Consider the following 17,407-nt stretch of genomic DNA (forward strand, 5'->3'; position numbering starts at 1 on the left):
AACTCATAACAACGTGCTGCTGTTGAAGGTGGCTCTGCTCGCTACATCGGCCTTGGCAACAAAACTGCAGACCATCTCAGGTTTTCCCAGAGCTGAGAGGCGTGACTGCAGCTAAGCCTTCTTTAATGCTTAAGGTAATGAGTTCGTTTTATGTGTGGGTGTCAATAGAGCTGATGGTGCTCCACTAAGCTCAGTTTTCCTCTTAAGAGGGATGTAAATTGAATTCTTTGTCCAGTGTGTTTGCTTCATTCCCAGTAATCATTGTCAGGTACAAACAAGGTTAAGCTCATTTCCTATCTGTGACCCACCCACTGGTGGACATTGGTTTGGTTTCTAGCTGTAACAGAGTAAAACTCAAAATCGACCACAGATCCTTTTCTACGCAAGTTGCAGCAACAGCACAGGCCTTGTTAAAGTTGGTGTCAGTTCAGGACATTTGACTCTTCAGACTCAGAGCAGATTACCTGAGGTATCTAATCTCTTTGGGGTTATCTGTCTGGCTGGATATTTGGCTTCGGAGTGAAGCAATACTGCAGGTGCCCCTATCTTTACATGCCCACGAAGGCAAAGTCTGGCGCTGGTTTTGCACAGTGCAAACCGTGCAAAACTGCAAAGGTAAGCTAGAGTGTGTTTTGGTTTAATAATTTATGTTATGAGATAAGAAGATGGAACAAAAGGTTTAGCAGGTTTACAGTACCTGGAGGTCCATATGTGTAAAACATACTTAAAAAACAACATTTATTTATATATCAGTATATGCATTCATGTATGTTTATATATGTAGCTTTGTTTGTTCAGGCCAATCAAACTTGGGCAGATAAGCTTTTGGAATCTCTTCTGTTTTTCCTGTTCAAGAAAATTACCTGACTCTACAGTATGGACTTTAAAGTCACAGTATTTTTATGTTTTCAAATCAATTTATTACAGGGCTTTGCACAAATACTCCTTAGTGGCTACAGTCAAATATGACATCTTTGTAAAGGGAATACCTGTTTCCTCAAAAACATAATTTGTCTGTGCACAACACTATTTGCAGTACTACAACCAAAACACAGAGTGACAAAGAATGAACAAAGAAATGCAACTATAAAAATACACTATACCTAGAACAATGTACTTTACCTCCCAGTTAACTCTCCATTTACATTCTTATATCACTTTAACCTGCAATAGGAGATAGTGTTGGTAAATTACATAGGAACGTGCAGAAAATGCAGTCCATGGCACCCATGTGGCTTTGCCAAATGAGAGTTGACATTATTATCATAATTGTATTATCTTGAAAATAACTTTTCAAAGCAAGGTAAATGAAAACAAAACAAATCCAAGCCAAACCAGTACCATAGTATTGGCTAATACCATCAAACCTGATATGAATCTATACAAACACAACGTACTGGTGCTTCAGTAGGAAGCCTGCAACTTCAGATGTCTCAAATGGAATTTCAGAATAAAGTAATGAGGGTGAGAAAAACAGGTTATTAGACTGATGAAAGAGAAGGTGAGGTAGAGAGGGAAAGACATAGAGGAGGTGAAATGAGAGGAGAGCTGTGATAAAGAGTTGCCTTGGGCAAGTGACACGTTTTAGTAGTTGAAAGAGAGCCCTTCAGTCTCCAGGAAAACATTCCAGTTTTCAGACACTAATAGCCTCTTCTGACTTTAACTGTTGTATTCACTCATTACTCCACTCTTGAGAAGGTCTCTTGGGTTCCATCTGAAGCACTTCAAAGATGATCATAATTAATAACAAACAGGGATCAAGGGACAACTTTTACCTATTAAAACCAGAAAAGCTGCTTTATAAGATTCTACAACAGAGGGGCATATCTGGCCCCATTCCCCTTGTTAGCCTCTGTAAAGGACAAACACTGCGTGCTTATTGTAGATGATGTATTTCTGAAAAACCAAAAACATGAGAGTTCGTTTTCATATACTATACACATCGATGAGGCATAACATTATGACCACCTTCTTAATATCGTGTAGGTCTCCCTTGTGCCTCCAAAACAGTTGTGACTCATCAGAGAATGGACATGGGCCTCCTGAGGGTGTCCTGTGGTGTCTGACAACAGAATGTTGTTAGTGGGGGCCTTTGGGTCCTATGGGTTGAGGGGAGAGGCCTCTGTGGATCATCCCACAGATACTTGATCAGTTTGGGATCTAGTGAATTTGGAGGCCAGGTCAACACCTTGTGCTGTTCTTCATGTTTTTTGAGTTGTTCCTAAACCATTTTTGTGTGTGTGTGTGTCTGTGTCAGGCTGCATCCTGCTGGGGATGGCTGCTGCCATCAAGGAGTGTCATTGCTATGGGGTGGGGGTGCCTGGTCTGGTCTAGGTGGGTGCTACATGTAGCAAGTAATATCCACACAAATGCCAGGTCCAAGTGGAAACCTGGAGAAAGCAGTGCAGGTACAGGATGAGCACGCAAACTCCACATAGAAAAACCCAGAACCTTCAAACCCAGAGACTTCATGCTGTGATGTGACAGTCCTAACCACTGCAAATTCTCAACTGCAACTCTACGAAATTTGATTCAACAGATATGAAGCACAACTCTCATAAATGAACATAATAAAACTAGCAAGCCTTTCTGCACTTCCACAGCATCCATACAGCTTTGAAAGCGCATCTGTGTCCGTGACTATGCATTGATCATTCCTGTCATGTCTAAAGTTTCACCTGTGACACCTTGTTAACAAATGGCCAGCAGTGAAAGCAGCACGTCAACAGAACAGCACCAGCAGTCAATGTTCACACTGGATCTGTTCAGCCACATCACGCCCTCAAAAGCTTTTTTTTCTTTCACAGAAAACCACTGCCAATATTAAATAAGGTACCGAAAGCAATCTATGGAAGAGGCATTACAGTGCCATGGGTTTTGTTATAATGGGTTGAAGTGATTATGCTCTTATGCAGCTTTTGTAGACAGCTGCATTGAAAGGCTAAACGGAAAATGTCAAAACACATTTGAAACGTATCGGCGAGACACAACACCTGAGATTTAGTCTTGCACTTCCTTAAAGTTGCTGAACTCTGTTGTGTGTTTTAAGTGCTTCTTCACATTTTGTGTGTGTCCTCTGTCCTCCCTGTTTGCTTTCAGGTGCTGCCCTTTCCCCACGGTGCAGCAGGGGATTGAATGCACCTGATGCCAATTGTTCATCAAGGAAGAGAGATACTGTGTTTGCGAGGTCAGTGTTATTTACCCTCTCCCCACAGGAAGAGTTTTGTGGTACTTTGCGTTTAAATTAATATATTTTTTTTCTGATTTGGGATTTGGTTTTAAGTATTAATGGGTTTTAACTATAAACACCATCATTGGTTACTGCCAGTTACTGTTTAATGCTAGTCTCCCCATCCCATAGTTAACAGGGGAACAATCTCTAAGACATCAACTGTAACTGGCAAAGAATGGTGACAATCAAAGGATGGAAAAGATGCGGTCAAGCTCTAAATACACTTTTTTTATATATATAGTGCAAGTCAAAATCCCCTCCTCCTCCAGTTTGTGATCCAGAGAGGATATGTTATTTTCATAGCATCAATAACAATCCAAATTGTGTCATGATGATGCTTTAGACAAACTAGAGCGTGAAACCACTAGTCGTCCCACTAACAAGGGAAATAAAATCTGTGTCGCATAATCCTAGATGAGTAATAAAATCAAATGCCTGGTAGAACACCCTGCACGGCTTAGCTGCCACACCTCGCAGCTGTGCCAGATGAGGTGTTGATCAAGGTGGCTTTTAGAAAGAGCAGGCTGGGGTTTAATTTCTGTGCCTCACACAGTTACTTCACCTCTGACTTTAATTTCATTTAGCATCGGAGTGCACCTTGAAGAAAGCCACCATACAAGGGCTGTTCAAATAGAATTCACTGGTGTGCCATGGGATACAAATAGTATCATCTTCCTTCCTATTTCTATTATAGTTATTCTAACAAGGATGATTTAGTGAGGAGTGTCTGAAACAAGTTGTTTGTATAATGCAGTGCTGATAAAAAGTACAGTGCCTGTTCAGTCAGGAACACATTCATCATTAAGTTAAAGCCAATACGGAGAAATGTTTATGCATTAGCAGGACCACTGCAAGGACAGCCATTAGAGTAGAGTGTACTTTGGATTTTAAATACATAATGTTATATGATAAGACAACAGAGAATACAAATACATTTGTTGACTAATGGGAGTCCAGAGAGGAGGCAGAGGCGCAAGTGGACCTCTCATGAACATGGCGTGGCAGACAGCCACTGAGGGATTAATGAGGCGCTGACAATTCCAATGGACTGCGAAAGTTAAAGTGACAAAAATAGTTGGAGTTCGTTTGGTTTACTGACAATCTGCCAGCAGTTTGTTGTGAGTGCAATGCTTTGTTCTAGATGAGCACATTACTTTGAAGTACCTTTGCAGTAAACCTGCGCTGAGTGAGCTGATCCCAACCCTACATGCAGCGTGTATAACTTTACATGATGTAACTCACTTGAATGAACGGGAACAGGAGCCCCACGGCAAAGTTGGACAGCCAGTTTACGGTGCCAGCGATCATGAAGGCGGCAGGTCGATAGGACTGTTCGAACAGTTCCCCAGTCAGGATAAAGGGGATGCCACCTGACAGAGAAAAATAGATAAATGCACCATTAGTTTCAAACAAAGGGACAACAGCAACTAACAGGAACGAATGCATTTAGTCTGAAGAGCATTGTGTGCTCAGAAAACACATTAAGTGGAGTCAGAATCGTTCACTTTCACAGAGTGAAATACAATGATCACACAAAGTTTTTGTTTCTCTGTCCTTTTAACACAGAGTGTAGAAGTCTGACACTACACCATATCCTCTTGTCCATCCATTTTTATGAGAAAAAAATATCATGATGACTTGAACTCATCACTTTTAGGACCATTTTGAATGAGAAGAGTATTTGGCTGAATTGCAATATCGCATCCATATGAGTTTAATTGTAAAAATGTAACTTTCACAATTAAAATCTTCTTTCTCTTCTTCTGAACTTTCCAAACTTCTGTTGAGTTTGATTCTAATTTTTTTTAATACGTGTTGAAAGTCAGAACTTCCTTCTACGTGTTTTTCCAAACCTCTGAGAACCAGATGCTAGATTCATTTAACTCTACAATAACTAAATAGTCATTAAGAAAACACAGGAAACTGTCATTTGTAAATAGATTCTGTTCAGTTTGTTTGCATTTGTCAAATGGCAGTGAATGCCTGCTTCTATGTGGAACATGTGAAAAATGGATGGAACACATACAAGTTGTGAAATGATCCAGTACCCCGAATGATTCAAGATGCTGAATGTGTGGAAGAAAACACTCAAACTATAACTTCACCATCAACGTAGAAAAAACAATTTCTTTTTTTAATTTATGCAGGATGCTGTATACAACAATTTCCAACATTTCCTTTGAATTGCAACACAGCTGAGATCTGACATGTCAGAAATAAAGGAGCAGGAGGAGGCGGAGGAGGAATAGGAAGGGAAATTGTGAGACTTCTGAAGTTATATCTGACAACAGTGAGATCACAGCGCAATGAAGGGGAATGGCTTTAAACTTAGTGACCTAATGTTTCTTACATCAGGAGCTTCCTGCCGTTGTCCGTGGAAAACACAAAAGAAATCATCTTGACAATTATCGCAATTGCAAATGACGATTTCTGCTCCCGCATAATAGCTGACTTGAATCACCTTTAATTGTCTTATTATGTATTGACAGAACGGTACAGTTCTGAGTCTATTTGTGCATAAAGGAACACAGTTATACTATTTACTAAAGGCGCATGTAGACAGGATTTGCCCACTTCTCTGCCTCCTCAGTTACAGATGCAAAAAGAATGGACAAGGAAATACCAACGGTATTTTGTCTAAGAGAAACCATTCAGGCATTCTTCTACAGACCCCTGCTGTGAGACTAAGAAAGCAAAAGCTACCACGGTGACATGAGCCAACCTCCTTCTTCAGCAACGTGTCCTAAGGCAGAGAGAGGTGTGTATCCAGTTTATTGTGCAATTAAACACGATTACGTGATCATACTGTAATGTATGTTTTACTTGAAACTGTGACTATGAATAAAATGTGTTTCTGACTTCATGCATGAATGGTGATATATCAGAAACAATCCTGTGCGAAGACAACAAGATAAAGTGGCGGAAGAGAGGCACAAGCAAAAGTAAGCATTATTATTCACAGCACAGACACGTGATAATATTATTATATATTATGTCTTATCTAGACTGTGTGTTATCTGGCTTCTTTTGAATAAGCTGTAGCCTGACAGAATATTGGTACAGGGATGTAGATAGTGCTCTGTTCTGTGCAGGGCAGAGCGTGCTGACAAATCTTGTTTGCAAGCGTCTTCAGGAAGTAGGCTCCCCACGTGGCCACATATCTCACAGTTTTCCCTCAATGAGATCTTGCTAAACCAAGATATATTGGTCTGGTAGACGTTGTACCTTCATGGGAATTGGTGCGGCTTAAGACATTAGTTCTGTTGCATTTTGTGTATTTACCATCTCAAAACCCCTTGAAAACATCAGGAGGGAGCCTTAGAAATCAGTGGATGGTGCATTTAATCCTCACAGCGGGTTATTTGTTGTCGCATAATTGCTTCGGAGAAGACAGTTAACGAGCTACAAGCCACAGGAGCATTTCCATTTTGAGCTAAATAACGGGACGTATGGCCCACGCTCGCCCTCAGCATCCCCTTCGACTAACCGCTTGTGTTAATAAACCATCCCATTATATGAATGAGATGCTGTTTCACAAACGTGACCGGGTGATTAAAAACCACTGTGCGTGCTCGCGCATGCACACAGCTGACCACACTGCACACAGAGCTCATGTGCATATTACACATCTATCTATCCATCTGTAAGAAGAAATAATGACAAGCTGTTAATTCATTTTAATAAGGTAGTTATTTATTTTTTGTACCTGCCACACATTAATTGTTGGTTGATGTGGTTTGTTTTATTTAGTGCTTGGTATTCATGTTCCTGGGAAGTCTAGTATTTCCATTTATAACATGTTCAGTGATATTAAGTTCAGGGAAGAAAGGAGCTAAATTAAAGAACACTTACATCTATCTATCTATCTATCTATCTATCTAGAGCACACTGCAGCCTGACATGTAGGAATTAGCCGTACTTCAAAGCTTCTATTTTTGCACAAGTTATTTAAAATGACCTCCAAGGATTGCCACAAAGCCACAAAGCAACAGAACAGCTGATATATTCCTTTCACTCTGTGATCAAAAGAAATGAGAAGCAAACTTTAAAGGCCAGATGCAGTTGACGCCATCCCGCTCTAATGGCTCTTTTGTTTCACTGTGAGCACAAAAATAAATTACATGCGCAACTGGCCACAAAACTGATTTCCGATTGGAATCATAAACTGAGCTCTTTGCCAGACAAATTCCCAAACTAAAAGGAGATGCACCTCTTATATAAATCTAATACATTACTAACGACAAAAGCAGGACAACCAAGCAATGAACTTTTTTTTTTTTTATATATATATATTTTTTTTTTTCCTGAATCTAGCCACAACAACGCTGAACTCAGTTATCCCAGGAAACAACTAACCTACTTCACACATGATGCAGGGAGGCTGTGTTTGAGTGTTCAGGTTAGATCTGTTCTCAGATAATCCGCTCAGTACAAAATAATGTTTTCCAGGGATTTGCGCTCTGAATAGCATGTGAAGCGCACGTGTGTGTATGTGTGCTCGCATGTAGAGGAGGAGGGGAAAAGAAAAGGAAAAATGGCTAGGTGGAAAGTCAGCTGATGCTTTCAGAAATCTGGGCTCAGCCATATACGTCTCAAACTGAATCGTTTTCATTCATAAATGTCCATAAACCAGACACCAGCTTGCTCTAGAAATGAACACATTTCACACAGTCTCAGTCTATCATGCTGTAATGTTATTTTTGGCCTTTTTTGAGTCAAGTGGGCTAATTGGGTGTTCTTGTTGCCATGGCATGCTCTGATCTCAGAAGGCTGATGCGAGCCCAGAGAGCGCATACTAATTGGGCTATTTATGTTATTTGGTCAGCATATGTTTGCGAGTGGCCTCAGAGGAGACGACCTGTGTTGAATCTTGTGGGAATTGTGAGGGCTTCCCCATTCAGCCAAACACCGCAGCACTCATTCACTGAGCGGTGCACATTCGGGTGGATGACTAATTTAAATAAAATGACCCGCTTTGGCACAGGACTGTACATCCTCAGTGCCTAAATATGCAACCACCTGCTCTGAAGACCATCCATCTGAAAGACTGGAATGAGGCTGTGTTTTACTGTATGGCCTATTTGTATTAAAGATTCATTTCCACCTACATCTGGCATATGTATTCTTTCCTGCCGGAGAGGTTTACATATGTCCATGGCTCCACTGTTCCATGTATGTAAAACTGGCTAGTGTAGGTGGGTCATGTTTGTCTAAATTCTCACAAAGCTCCAACGTCTACAACATACAAAGGTAAAAAAAGGTAAGCCTGGGAATTAATAGTAGGAAATCCTACTGGCTTTCTGTTCAGTTTAAATTATTGCATTTACTGTAACTGCCTGGTATAACTAAATTATTGGTGACAAAGAATAAAAGGCTCAGTTACAAAAGATCTAAACCATACCCCTATGTGACTCAACAGCATAAAGTCCACCAGACAGATATTACAGGGTCGATACACTGGTCCTTTGTGGCTTGGAATTTTTGACAAGAGCGACTGTACGGCCTTCTGTTTCAGCTTGACTTCCCGAGGCGCCACATCTTCTGTGGTTTGGTCACACTCTACCTCTGTCAGAGCCTTGATCCTCAGGCAGACAGCTGCAGATGACCGAACAGCGATGAGAAGGCCGACCCAGAGGCAAAAGTTTTATTTTATTTCCAGTCACAATCGGTTCTGACAGAAGCTTTAACCAGATCACCTGTGTAGTCTATGAGGTTATCAATGTTTTGCCTGGGATCTTGGCACAAGAGATTGTAACATCGTATGTGTATTAACGAATGATAACCCTACTCAATTCTAGAGAGAAAGGTTTATAAATCATGCTGTTTTTCATACATTATAAAGTGGATGTGTTAATAATTAATTACACCGTTTTTAATCTGGGAAATTTCTAACTGTGATAAAAGACGTCTATTTGTTTCCGATCTTCTAGCAGCCCCGCCTTTGACCTTGCAATGAGTCACGTGGTTTGCTCCACTGCTCACAGATGTATGCGTGAGATATTATCTAACAACAGGTCGCACGCTATAAATACACACTAATTACATAATAGGATAATCATGTCACACTAGAAGAATAGCGCCCTCCCACATAAACCACTCATACATCCATGTCATTAAAAAAGCAGCATTAACAGGGTAACAAACACTTGGACATCCATGCAGACAAATACGCACAGGCTACGTAGTAGGTGTATGATACACATGCTTTAAAATAAATTAGAAAGAACAGTTTTCAACATTTCAGCTTCATATCTGAATGTATCACATCTGTTTGTGCTGCACTAGTATTCATGGCCACTATCAAGGGGGTTAAGCTTTTCAGAGGTCCAAATCCAAATTGTGATGACAATCAGCCCAAAAACATTTTAATCAAAGCACAGTAGCCGAAGACAAACAGAGGCTGTAATAACGAGCCATCTGACGAGACATACTGCAGCTGTATAAGGGAGAGTGAGAGATATTTATGGGGATCGCCTGTAGTGATACAAAACAACTACACGGAACGGCCATTCTTCAGTTTGATGGGACAAAAGTGATAAGCAGCACATTACACAGTGACAATGAAGAGTGTGCCACATAAAAACTGAGATACTGGTGCCTACCGACTGAAATATTAGGGTGTCCCTACTCTTGTAGTGCTTGGTCTTTTAGCAGATAAATAATGACATTAGAACAGATCAGCCTCTATGTAGACTCAGCCTCAAGGAGAAATCATGGTTGCCTTACCGTTTGTCTCACATTATACAGCACCAACTACAGCTATGTAAATCATCATGTTTTGCTGACTGTAAATGTCAGCTAAATATCACACAATCATCAACTTAAAACCATGCAAGAAAATAAACAAAAGAGAAAATTATGATTAAAGCTATTTTCACTGATTAGATACTGCAAGTGAGCCAAACAGACTAAGCTAGCAGGCATGGAAATGGTTTCACCACCACTATATATATATATATATATATAAAATTGTGTAGGTCTCCCTTCAGGCCTCCAAGACAGTTGTGACTCATCAGAGAATGGACATGAGCCTTCTGAGGGTGTCCTGTGGTGTCTGTCAACAGAATGTTGTTAGTGGGGGCCTTTGGGTCCTATGGGTTGAGGGGAGGGGTCTCTGTGGATCATTGGAGGCCAGGTCAACACCTTGTGCTTATTGCTAATTACCAAATCCGAGATTCTGAAACTAAGACGGCGGACGTGATTGTACTTTACATCCTGCTGACAGCATGGTGGTGTTGTCATCCATCAACCTCCATCGAGGTGAGGTCATTATTATCATGATCATTATCCCAAGTCTGATAATTAGCTCAGATTAGCCTCTCAGTATCATTTCCAATTAACCATTGTCCAGGAAACCAACACCACACTGGTCTAGAGTCCATCAGAGTACCTTGGCCAGAACATACACAGTCGGAGTGTCTTTCTTTTATGTCGAGAGGAGTGTTAAGAAAGTGTCTCTAAAGAAATTCCTCACAAAACTGTTTCTGTAATCCCAAGATGAACCCCAGACCTTAATAACCTAATGTACCTGATCTACTGTGACAGAGAGAAGTGCCCTCACAAAGGCTAAGCAACACTTGACAGACTCCTCAGTGACTAGAATACCCAGTTCCTCCCATTTTCTCGGTGGCTTGTCTGGCACATAAAGCGAAATAAAGAAAAGACGGCGAGAGAGAGCTCACATTCTGCCCATACTGGAAGAGCACTGTGTTATTTCCAGTTCTTCAATTGTTCTCTCAGCATGGACACACTGTATATGAAAAGCAGTCGAGAGGGTTGTTGCCATTTTGCACACAAAGGATCACGATTAAGAACGTGGCAGTCCATGAGATGGAAAAATGGGATCCTCAGTCAGACTGTGAGATAAAAAAAAAACAGCAGTCTTGATAAACATGCCAGCAACAAAAATGGTGTTATCTGTGAAAGGAGTAAGGCCAGTGGGAAAAAGACATGGAGGACTCAGTCCCAGAGAGATGAATGTCCTAGCTCAGAGGTTTCTGACTATGTAAGGTCTCGATTACTCAGCAGTGGGGCAATGATAGAACTGCATTTTAATTACTTAATTACCAAACTATTGTACCTCAGACCTGAGAACATCTGTGTAGCTGAAAACAATATGTGGTGGAAATTTAAAATACCCAAATTGATATTTTAAATTGGATTAGAAGTCAACCAGGGCCACCCCCCATCTCTCCAGACTTAGTAAATGCTCCCAGATCATTTTACAAATATGCAGCTCAGCAATGATATCTGTAAAGCATGAGACTCGTGCTGTGACAAGTGTTGTGCTAATTGTCGTGAGAATATGCGTCGCTGGGTTCACAATAAGATCAAAATGTTGGCAAAAAAAAATATGTTAAGAAAACTTTCGAGGGTGTTATTCATTAAAGTCTAAAAACAGGGTTGGAGGAGAAGACACTGTTTGAAGAATCTTCCTGTGTTGAGCTGTGGGAAACTCTGTCACTTGAAACTGAATATCGCTGGTTTGATGTTTGCTGCACGTCTGTGTTGATAAATATATCAGATATCAGCCTCATTTAGTCACTGATAGGTACTGATGTCCAGTATGTTATGTTAGCAGTGAATGATATTTCCAGATTAGTGAACTTTCATTGCGTGAACAGGAGTTATTATTTTATTGTGAATTTATTTGTCTACATTGTTTATCCAACAGAATAGCTTCAGATATTACAGGTAGGAATGCACACGGAGAAAAAAAAAACTGGTACAAATGCCAGAAAAAGGATGGAGACAAGAGTGGTCTGCACAAATCAACCTGCCTTCTATATATTAACAAGGTAAAGAGCTTGTTTTACCTTGCAGCACAGTGGAATTCATTTCATTACCTCATTTCAGGACCCCCATTTTTAAATGGAAAGATTTGCTTTGGTGCTTTGTTGTTATGGAAAAGTTATTTCATGTTATTGTGGTTCTTGGCTATGGTGTTGTGTAAAGGCCATTAGCCTTTCCAACAAAAGCAAATCCAGTTCAATCCTGTATTGTGGTAGCAGGGATGAATGCACAAGTGTAGGGTCTCAAGTGCACTCTTCTACTGTGAATGTTTCAAGAGCACAAAGGGAATTATTTTGAGGAGGACAAGCTCCTGACAGAACATCAATACCACTGTCATACTGTCCATGTGAACCAAACCTTGTTCCCTGCTTTTTTTTTCTAGCAAACTGCGGATGCTGGAGATGCACCTCGACAAGGGGGCTCTCCTCTGGAAAACCACTTTATACCGTATGTAGAATGCAGTCAAACAACTGGGAATTACTGGGAATCCTGCGGAGCTATGATTCATGTTTTCATTCTAAATGTATCTGTGACAGGGTGCATCTAAGTAGGAGTTTGCTTACATCTTCATTCATAAGTCTGAAAGACAGGTTACAGGGTTTTCCCTAGCTTTTCAGAGGGTTTAGATTTTATCGTTTCACCTGAAGAATTTCACCCTTAAAAGCCTCCACTGCAGGCCAGCACACCAAGCTAGCCTGTTAGCTTCTGTGTCAGCTAGCCAACCAGAGGGAGATGGAATCAAGCCACATCTTCTCTTTTCAGTTTTTTTTTTTGGAAGTGGTTAGAATTGCTATTGTTGTGTCTCCTAAATACCCTTTTAAGTTCACTGGACTCAAGGTGCTGAAACGATCTGACTCTGAATGTATGCCTTTCTTTTCTTTACACATACTGTACAACAAGACTGGGATATTAAAGAAATTGTGTCTGTGTAAAGATACATAGAATGACAAGACATTAACTAAGTGAAGTGACGTAAACACAAAAATGATGGATATACCCATAAATAAATACATTCAGTTATATAGAGATTAATTCCCTCTCACAGACTCCTGTATTTCTTTCTATATTTTTTTTTTCTAATAGTGGCTGCCATCATTAAGTTTTATCTTGCCGTGAGTTTACGCCACAGTTCCTTTCAATTCCATCCCTGAATATTTTGCTTGAGGCTCCTAAAAAGAAGCACAGGCCAGTCTTGTCAGGAAGTGTCCACATCTGAGGCCTGGTATCAGTCAGTACCTGGTAATTCTAACAGTAACATGCCTGGTGGCCTGCCGTGTTTATTTTCACAGTCTCAGGTGAAAGGTGATTCATCTTCTTCAACTGTTGTCTGTCTTATCCGCTATGGCCTGTCTCAGCATGTTGTAGCCACCTCTTTCTCTGCCTCCCGGCTACGTCGTCTTTCCAGGGGACCTGAGGCCCACAACAATGAGACCAGAAGGTCTGTTTTAACGTAAGCACAATGACTGCGAAAATCTATAAGTTGTTAAAAAAAGAAACTCTTCATTGTTTCACAATTGATTAAACATACTTCATCTTTTATGTTATACTGAACCAGCCATTAACAAATGGCATTAACAGAAATACAATTCTCATTCAGACTGGCAGTAAATAATTTGACCAATGCACATTCGGTGCAGACTTAAGTTTTGACTGATAACATTAATCACATCTACAGTAGCGACTATTTGCAACACATTGCCCCTCAAAACTAATAATGATATGAAAAGTTCCACCACCCTGTCACCACCATGATTAGAAAAAGCATTTACACTCAGATAATCCTTGATGTTGTAGCCACATATGAGCGTCATAAAGCACTAGTGTCATTCGCTAGCTACCGTTGTACCGTCCTCTGAACAGGGGAGGTGGACTGAGATATCACTGCTATCCATTTACCAGCTCAACCCAAAATGCTTCATCCACATTCACACTTTGATATTCTGGCCATAAATTAAAGCTTCAATATGTTATTATTAAGAACTTATTGCTGTGCTTGGCATATATGTTTCACTCGTGAATGGTTAAGCTGCCTCTTAAATTAATTGGCAAACAACTTTAGTATTGGTCTCTACAAGTACTTTATTTAAAATATGCAACAAATATGTTGACGGAAACTGTATTCAAGAGGAGCAAACAGAAAACACCACCAGAGTGATCTTGTGATCTGCCCTTGAAAAGTGTGGACTGACTGATTTTCTTTTGTTGACACACAATTTACATTAGGACAATGATCGTTTCAGCGTTATTGACAGGGAGCAACAATTATTCCTCTTTTATCGCTGAACAATAGGCAGCTTTTCAATATAGTGCACAAAAGAATATGATTTGCATTTTATCTAACAGATAAAATTCTGAAACACCAGGTGGGCTTATTTGTTTGCTACTGAAATGAATGAATGTAAAAGTCGTGACCAGATCCTGTAATTTGAAAGGACATCATCTTGGTCTTGAGACTGATGTGTCCTGCACCCTGTGGTCAATTCATTGCATGCACAAAATGCTGAAGGTTACAGTTGGAGACAGCTGCAAGTTAATTAGAAAATTAAATTAATTAGAAAATAATTTAAAAAATTCTAATGGGCTCCTCTGATTGCTATTTGAGCAAAGCCAGAAAGCAAGACTTACTACTTATCAAAACTCCTGTATTATATTACATTATACTACATTACAGCACATTACAGTCCAGTCCAGTCCAGTCCAGTCTAGTGTAGTATAGTACAATAGTGACAGTACATGTACAGTTTTCATAGTTAAAAGGGACAGTGCTTATATATAGATTATGTATATATATAAATTGTTATTAATAATTTATTTTTTTAGCAGACATTGGTAGCCTGTACCAAGTATAAGACTTGAGTTCTATCATAGTAAAATGTTTTTAATTTATATAAAATAATAGTAGTTAGCATTTACTTTAGTTGGGTTTACTCATGTGGTCAATGGTGATTACATTCCCTTCAAAATGTGTTATTATCAGAAGCCTTTACTTCTCTTGATCCCAGAAGATGGATGTTCTCGGTAGAACACTATCACGGCTAGTTTCCTGTAAAAGAAAATGCCACCAAACTAGTAAAAGACATGGTACACATGAACACAGATACTGTCTCCAGCACTAGCTGTCATCCAGGCGGAAGCTCATGCTTTAGCTCTGGAAGAGATCACTAGACTTGTATGATATGTATTACACCAATAATACGGGAGTGTAACAGGTTAGTACATTGGTCAAGTCACCGGTGCATGCAGAGTAAAAACATGGACCATATAATGAAAACAGATTTTTTTTGTAGACCAAGCATTCACAAAAAGAACTAATAGCACAATTCTAATCTTGTTCAAATCTTGCTGTTTCCCATAGTGAAGGGCAGAGAGACTACACCTGCTCTATAGTTTGATCTGAATCATTAGGCTGCTTCCTCGGCATGTGAGTACAAAGGTTTGGTGCTCAAGACATTTTAATTAAAAATAACACTTTAAACCTAGCAAACTAAGTGATGCTGGAACTTTAATGATGAGAAAAGAGCCTTTACAATGCCTGTTATCTGTGTCTTCCTCCAATTATCTAAGGCATAGCAATGCAGTAGGAGCTTCGTTTAGGAAGAGCAATTACAGGCATTTGACATGAGGAGGCAAGACAAGAAGAGAGAATCAAATACTCTGATTGCAGACCTTCTAGTTTATTGCTCCATTGCCATGTAAAAAGGCTGCAGTCATGACTGCTAAAAATAAATAAAGAAAAGAAAAAAACACTGTTGTTACTAAAAGAAATAAGGAGCTCTTCTCTGACTAAGCTCAAGGAATCGCCACAAGTTTTTTTTTAATCGTGTTTAACTGACACTGCCAAATGCGCCTTCAGTCCCTTTAAAGCACTATATTAGAGTCGTCTTTTCCAGAGATCAATGCTGTCGTCTCTTCAAAGTGAGAAAAATGTTTTAGTGCCAAGGCTTTCTTATTTGTCTGGGAGGCCCGTTTCGATTTCAGCTCACACTGATCCCTCGCCCTTGTACTCTCGCCGAGGATCAGGAGGGCTCACGTTTTTTAAGATCACAAATTTCATCTGCAGTGGGCTCACTGAAGGCAAGGCATCAAGGGAGCGAGACAAGGAGAAACAAAGAGGAGAGATGAGTTTGTGCCATACACAAAGTGATGTGTGGGAGGAGAATATGACCTATTACAATGCTTCTCTCTCAGTGGTATATCAGATGTGAACGGTATAAAAGGCTTCTTCCCACCAAAATAACAAAACACAGATTGAGGTGTGAGAGGTGGCGGCATGAGTGTGAAATGTTTATTTTCATCCTTGGCAACAGTCTAGTCTCTGTTTTACGTGATAAGTGAGTCACCAGGATTAATTTATTTAATTATTCAGCAGAGAAATGAGCAGTCGTTGAGAACGCATTTCCAGAACTTTCTCCTCCATATCAGATTTCGCACTGTCAACAGAGCAGGGGGAAACTTCAGCTGGACACACACACCCACACGAACAGAAACAATCTGTCTCATGCAAAAACATTTACATATTCAAATGCTTGTCCTCATACTGTAAAAGTCTGGGACTCGACAAACTCTGAAAATGAGCTTTAAAATACCAATATCACTCCACTGGTGGGAAAGTTTATTTCCCAAAATGTTACCAAAGACTAAAAAAGGAGCTTAAAATTTAATATAACATTTTGCAGTGTCAGTTGAGAGAGGGATACTTTGCTGTTTAGGATATTTTCCGGGGATTAGAAAAGACACACAGCAACACTGTGACAGGAATAGAAGGGGAAGCACATGGACCTGGATGCTAAACATGCTTTTAAAAATATTTTTGACTGAGGATTATGTACAGTCACAACATTAAAACCACTGACAGTGATAGTGAATAACACTGACCATATTGTGACAATTCAGTGTTCTGCTGAGAAGCTTTTGGCATTCATGTGGATGTTACTTAGACATGTAGCACCCACCCAGACCAGACCAGGCACCCCCACCCCATAGCAATGAAACCCCTTGATGGCAGCAGCCATCCCCAGCCGGATGCAGCCTGACACAGACCCACACACAAAAAAGGGTTTAGGAACAACTCAAAAAACATGAAAAACAGCACAAGGTGTTGACCTGGCCTCCAAATTCACTAGATCCCAAACTGATCAAGTATCTGTGGGATGATCCACAGAGGCTCCTCCCCTCAACCCATAGGACCCAAAGACCCACACTAACAACATTCTGTTACCAGACACCACAGGACACCCTCAGAAGGCCCATGTCCATTCTCTGATGAGTCAAAACTGTTTGGAGGCACAAGGGAGACCTACACAATATTAGGAAGGTGGTCATAATGTTATACCTCATGGGTGTATGTATAGGGTATATATATATATTTGTATCTAGCGACAT

At 40.2% G+C, this 17,407-nt stretch overlaps 1 protein-coding gene across 1 annotated transcript in view; it reads right to left on the minus strand.

The window, feature by feature from the left end:
• Positions 1-17,407, minus strand: part of slc2a9l2 (solute carrier family 2 member 9, like 2) — a 93,413-nt gene that overhangs the window by 13,709 nt on the left and 62,297 nt on the right. Inside the window, exon 11 of the mRNA XM_084543317.1 lies at positions 4,475-4,602. Coding sequence (XP_084399443.1) covers positions 4,475-4,602 — 128 coding nt within the window. The remainder of the gene's footprint in view (positions 1-4,474; positions 4,603-17,407) is intronic.

This window comes from Chelon labrosus (assembly GCF_963514085.1).
Source record: "Chelon labrosus genome assembly, chromosome: 4".
NCBI classification, from domain to species: domain Eukaryota; kingdom Metazoa; phylum Chordata; class Actinopteri; order Mugiliformes; family Mugilidae; genus Chelon; species Chelon labrosus.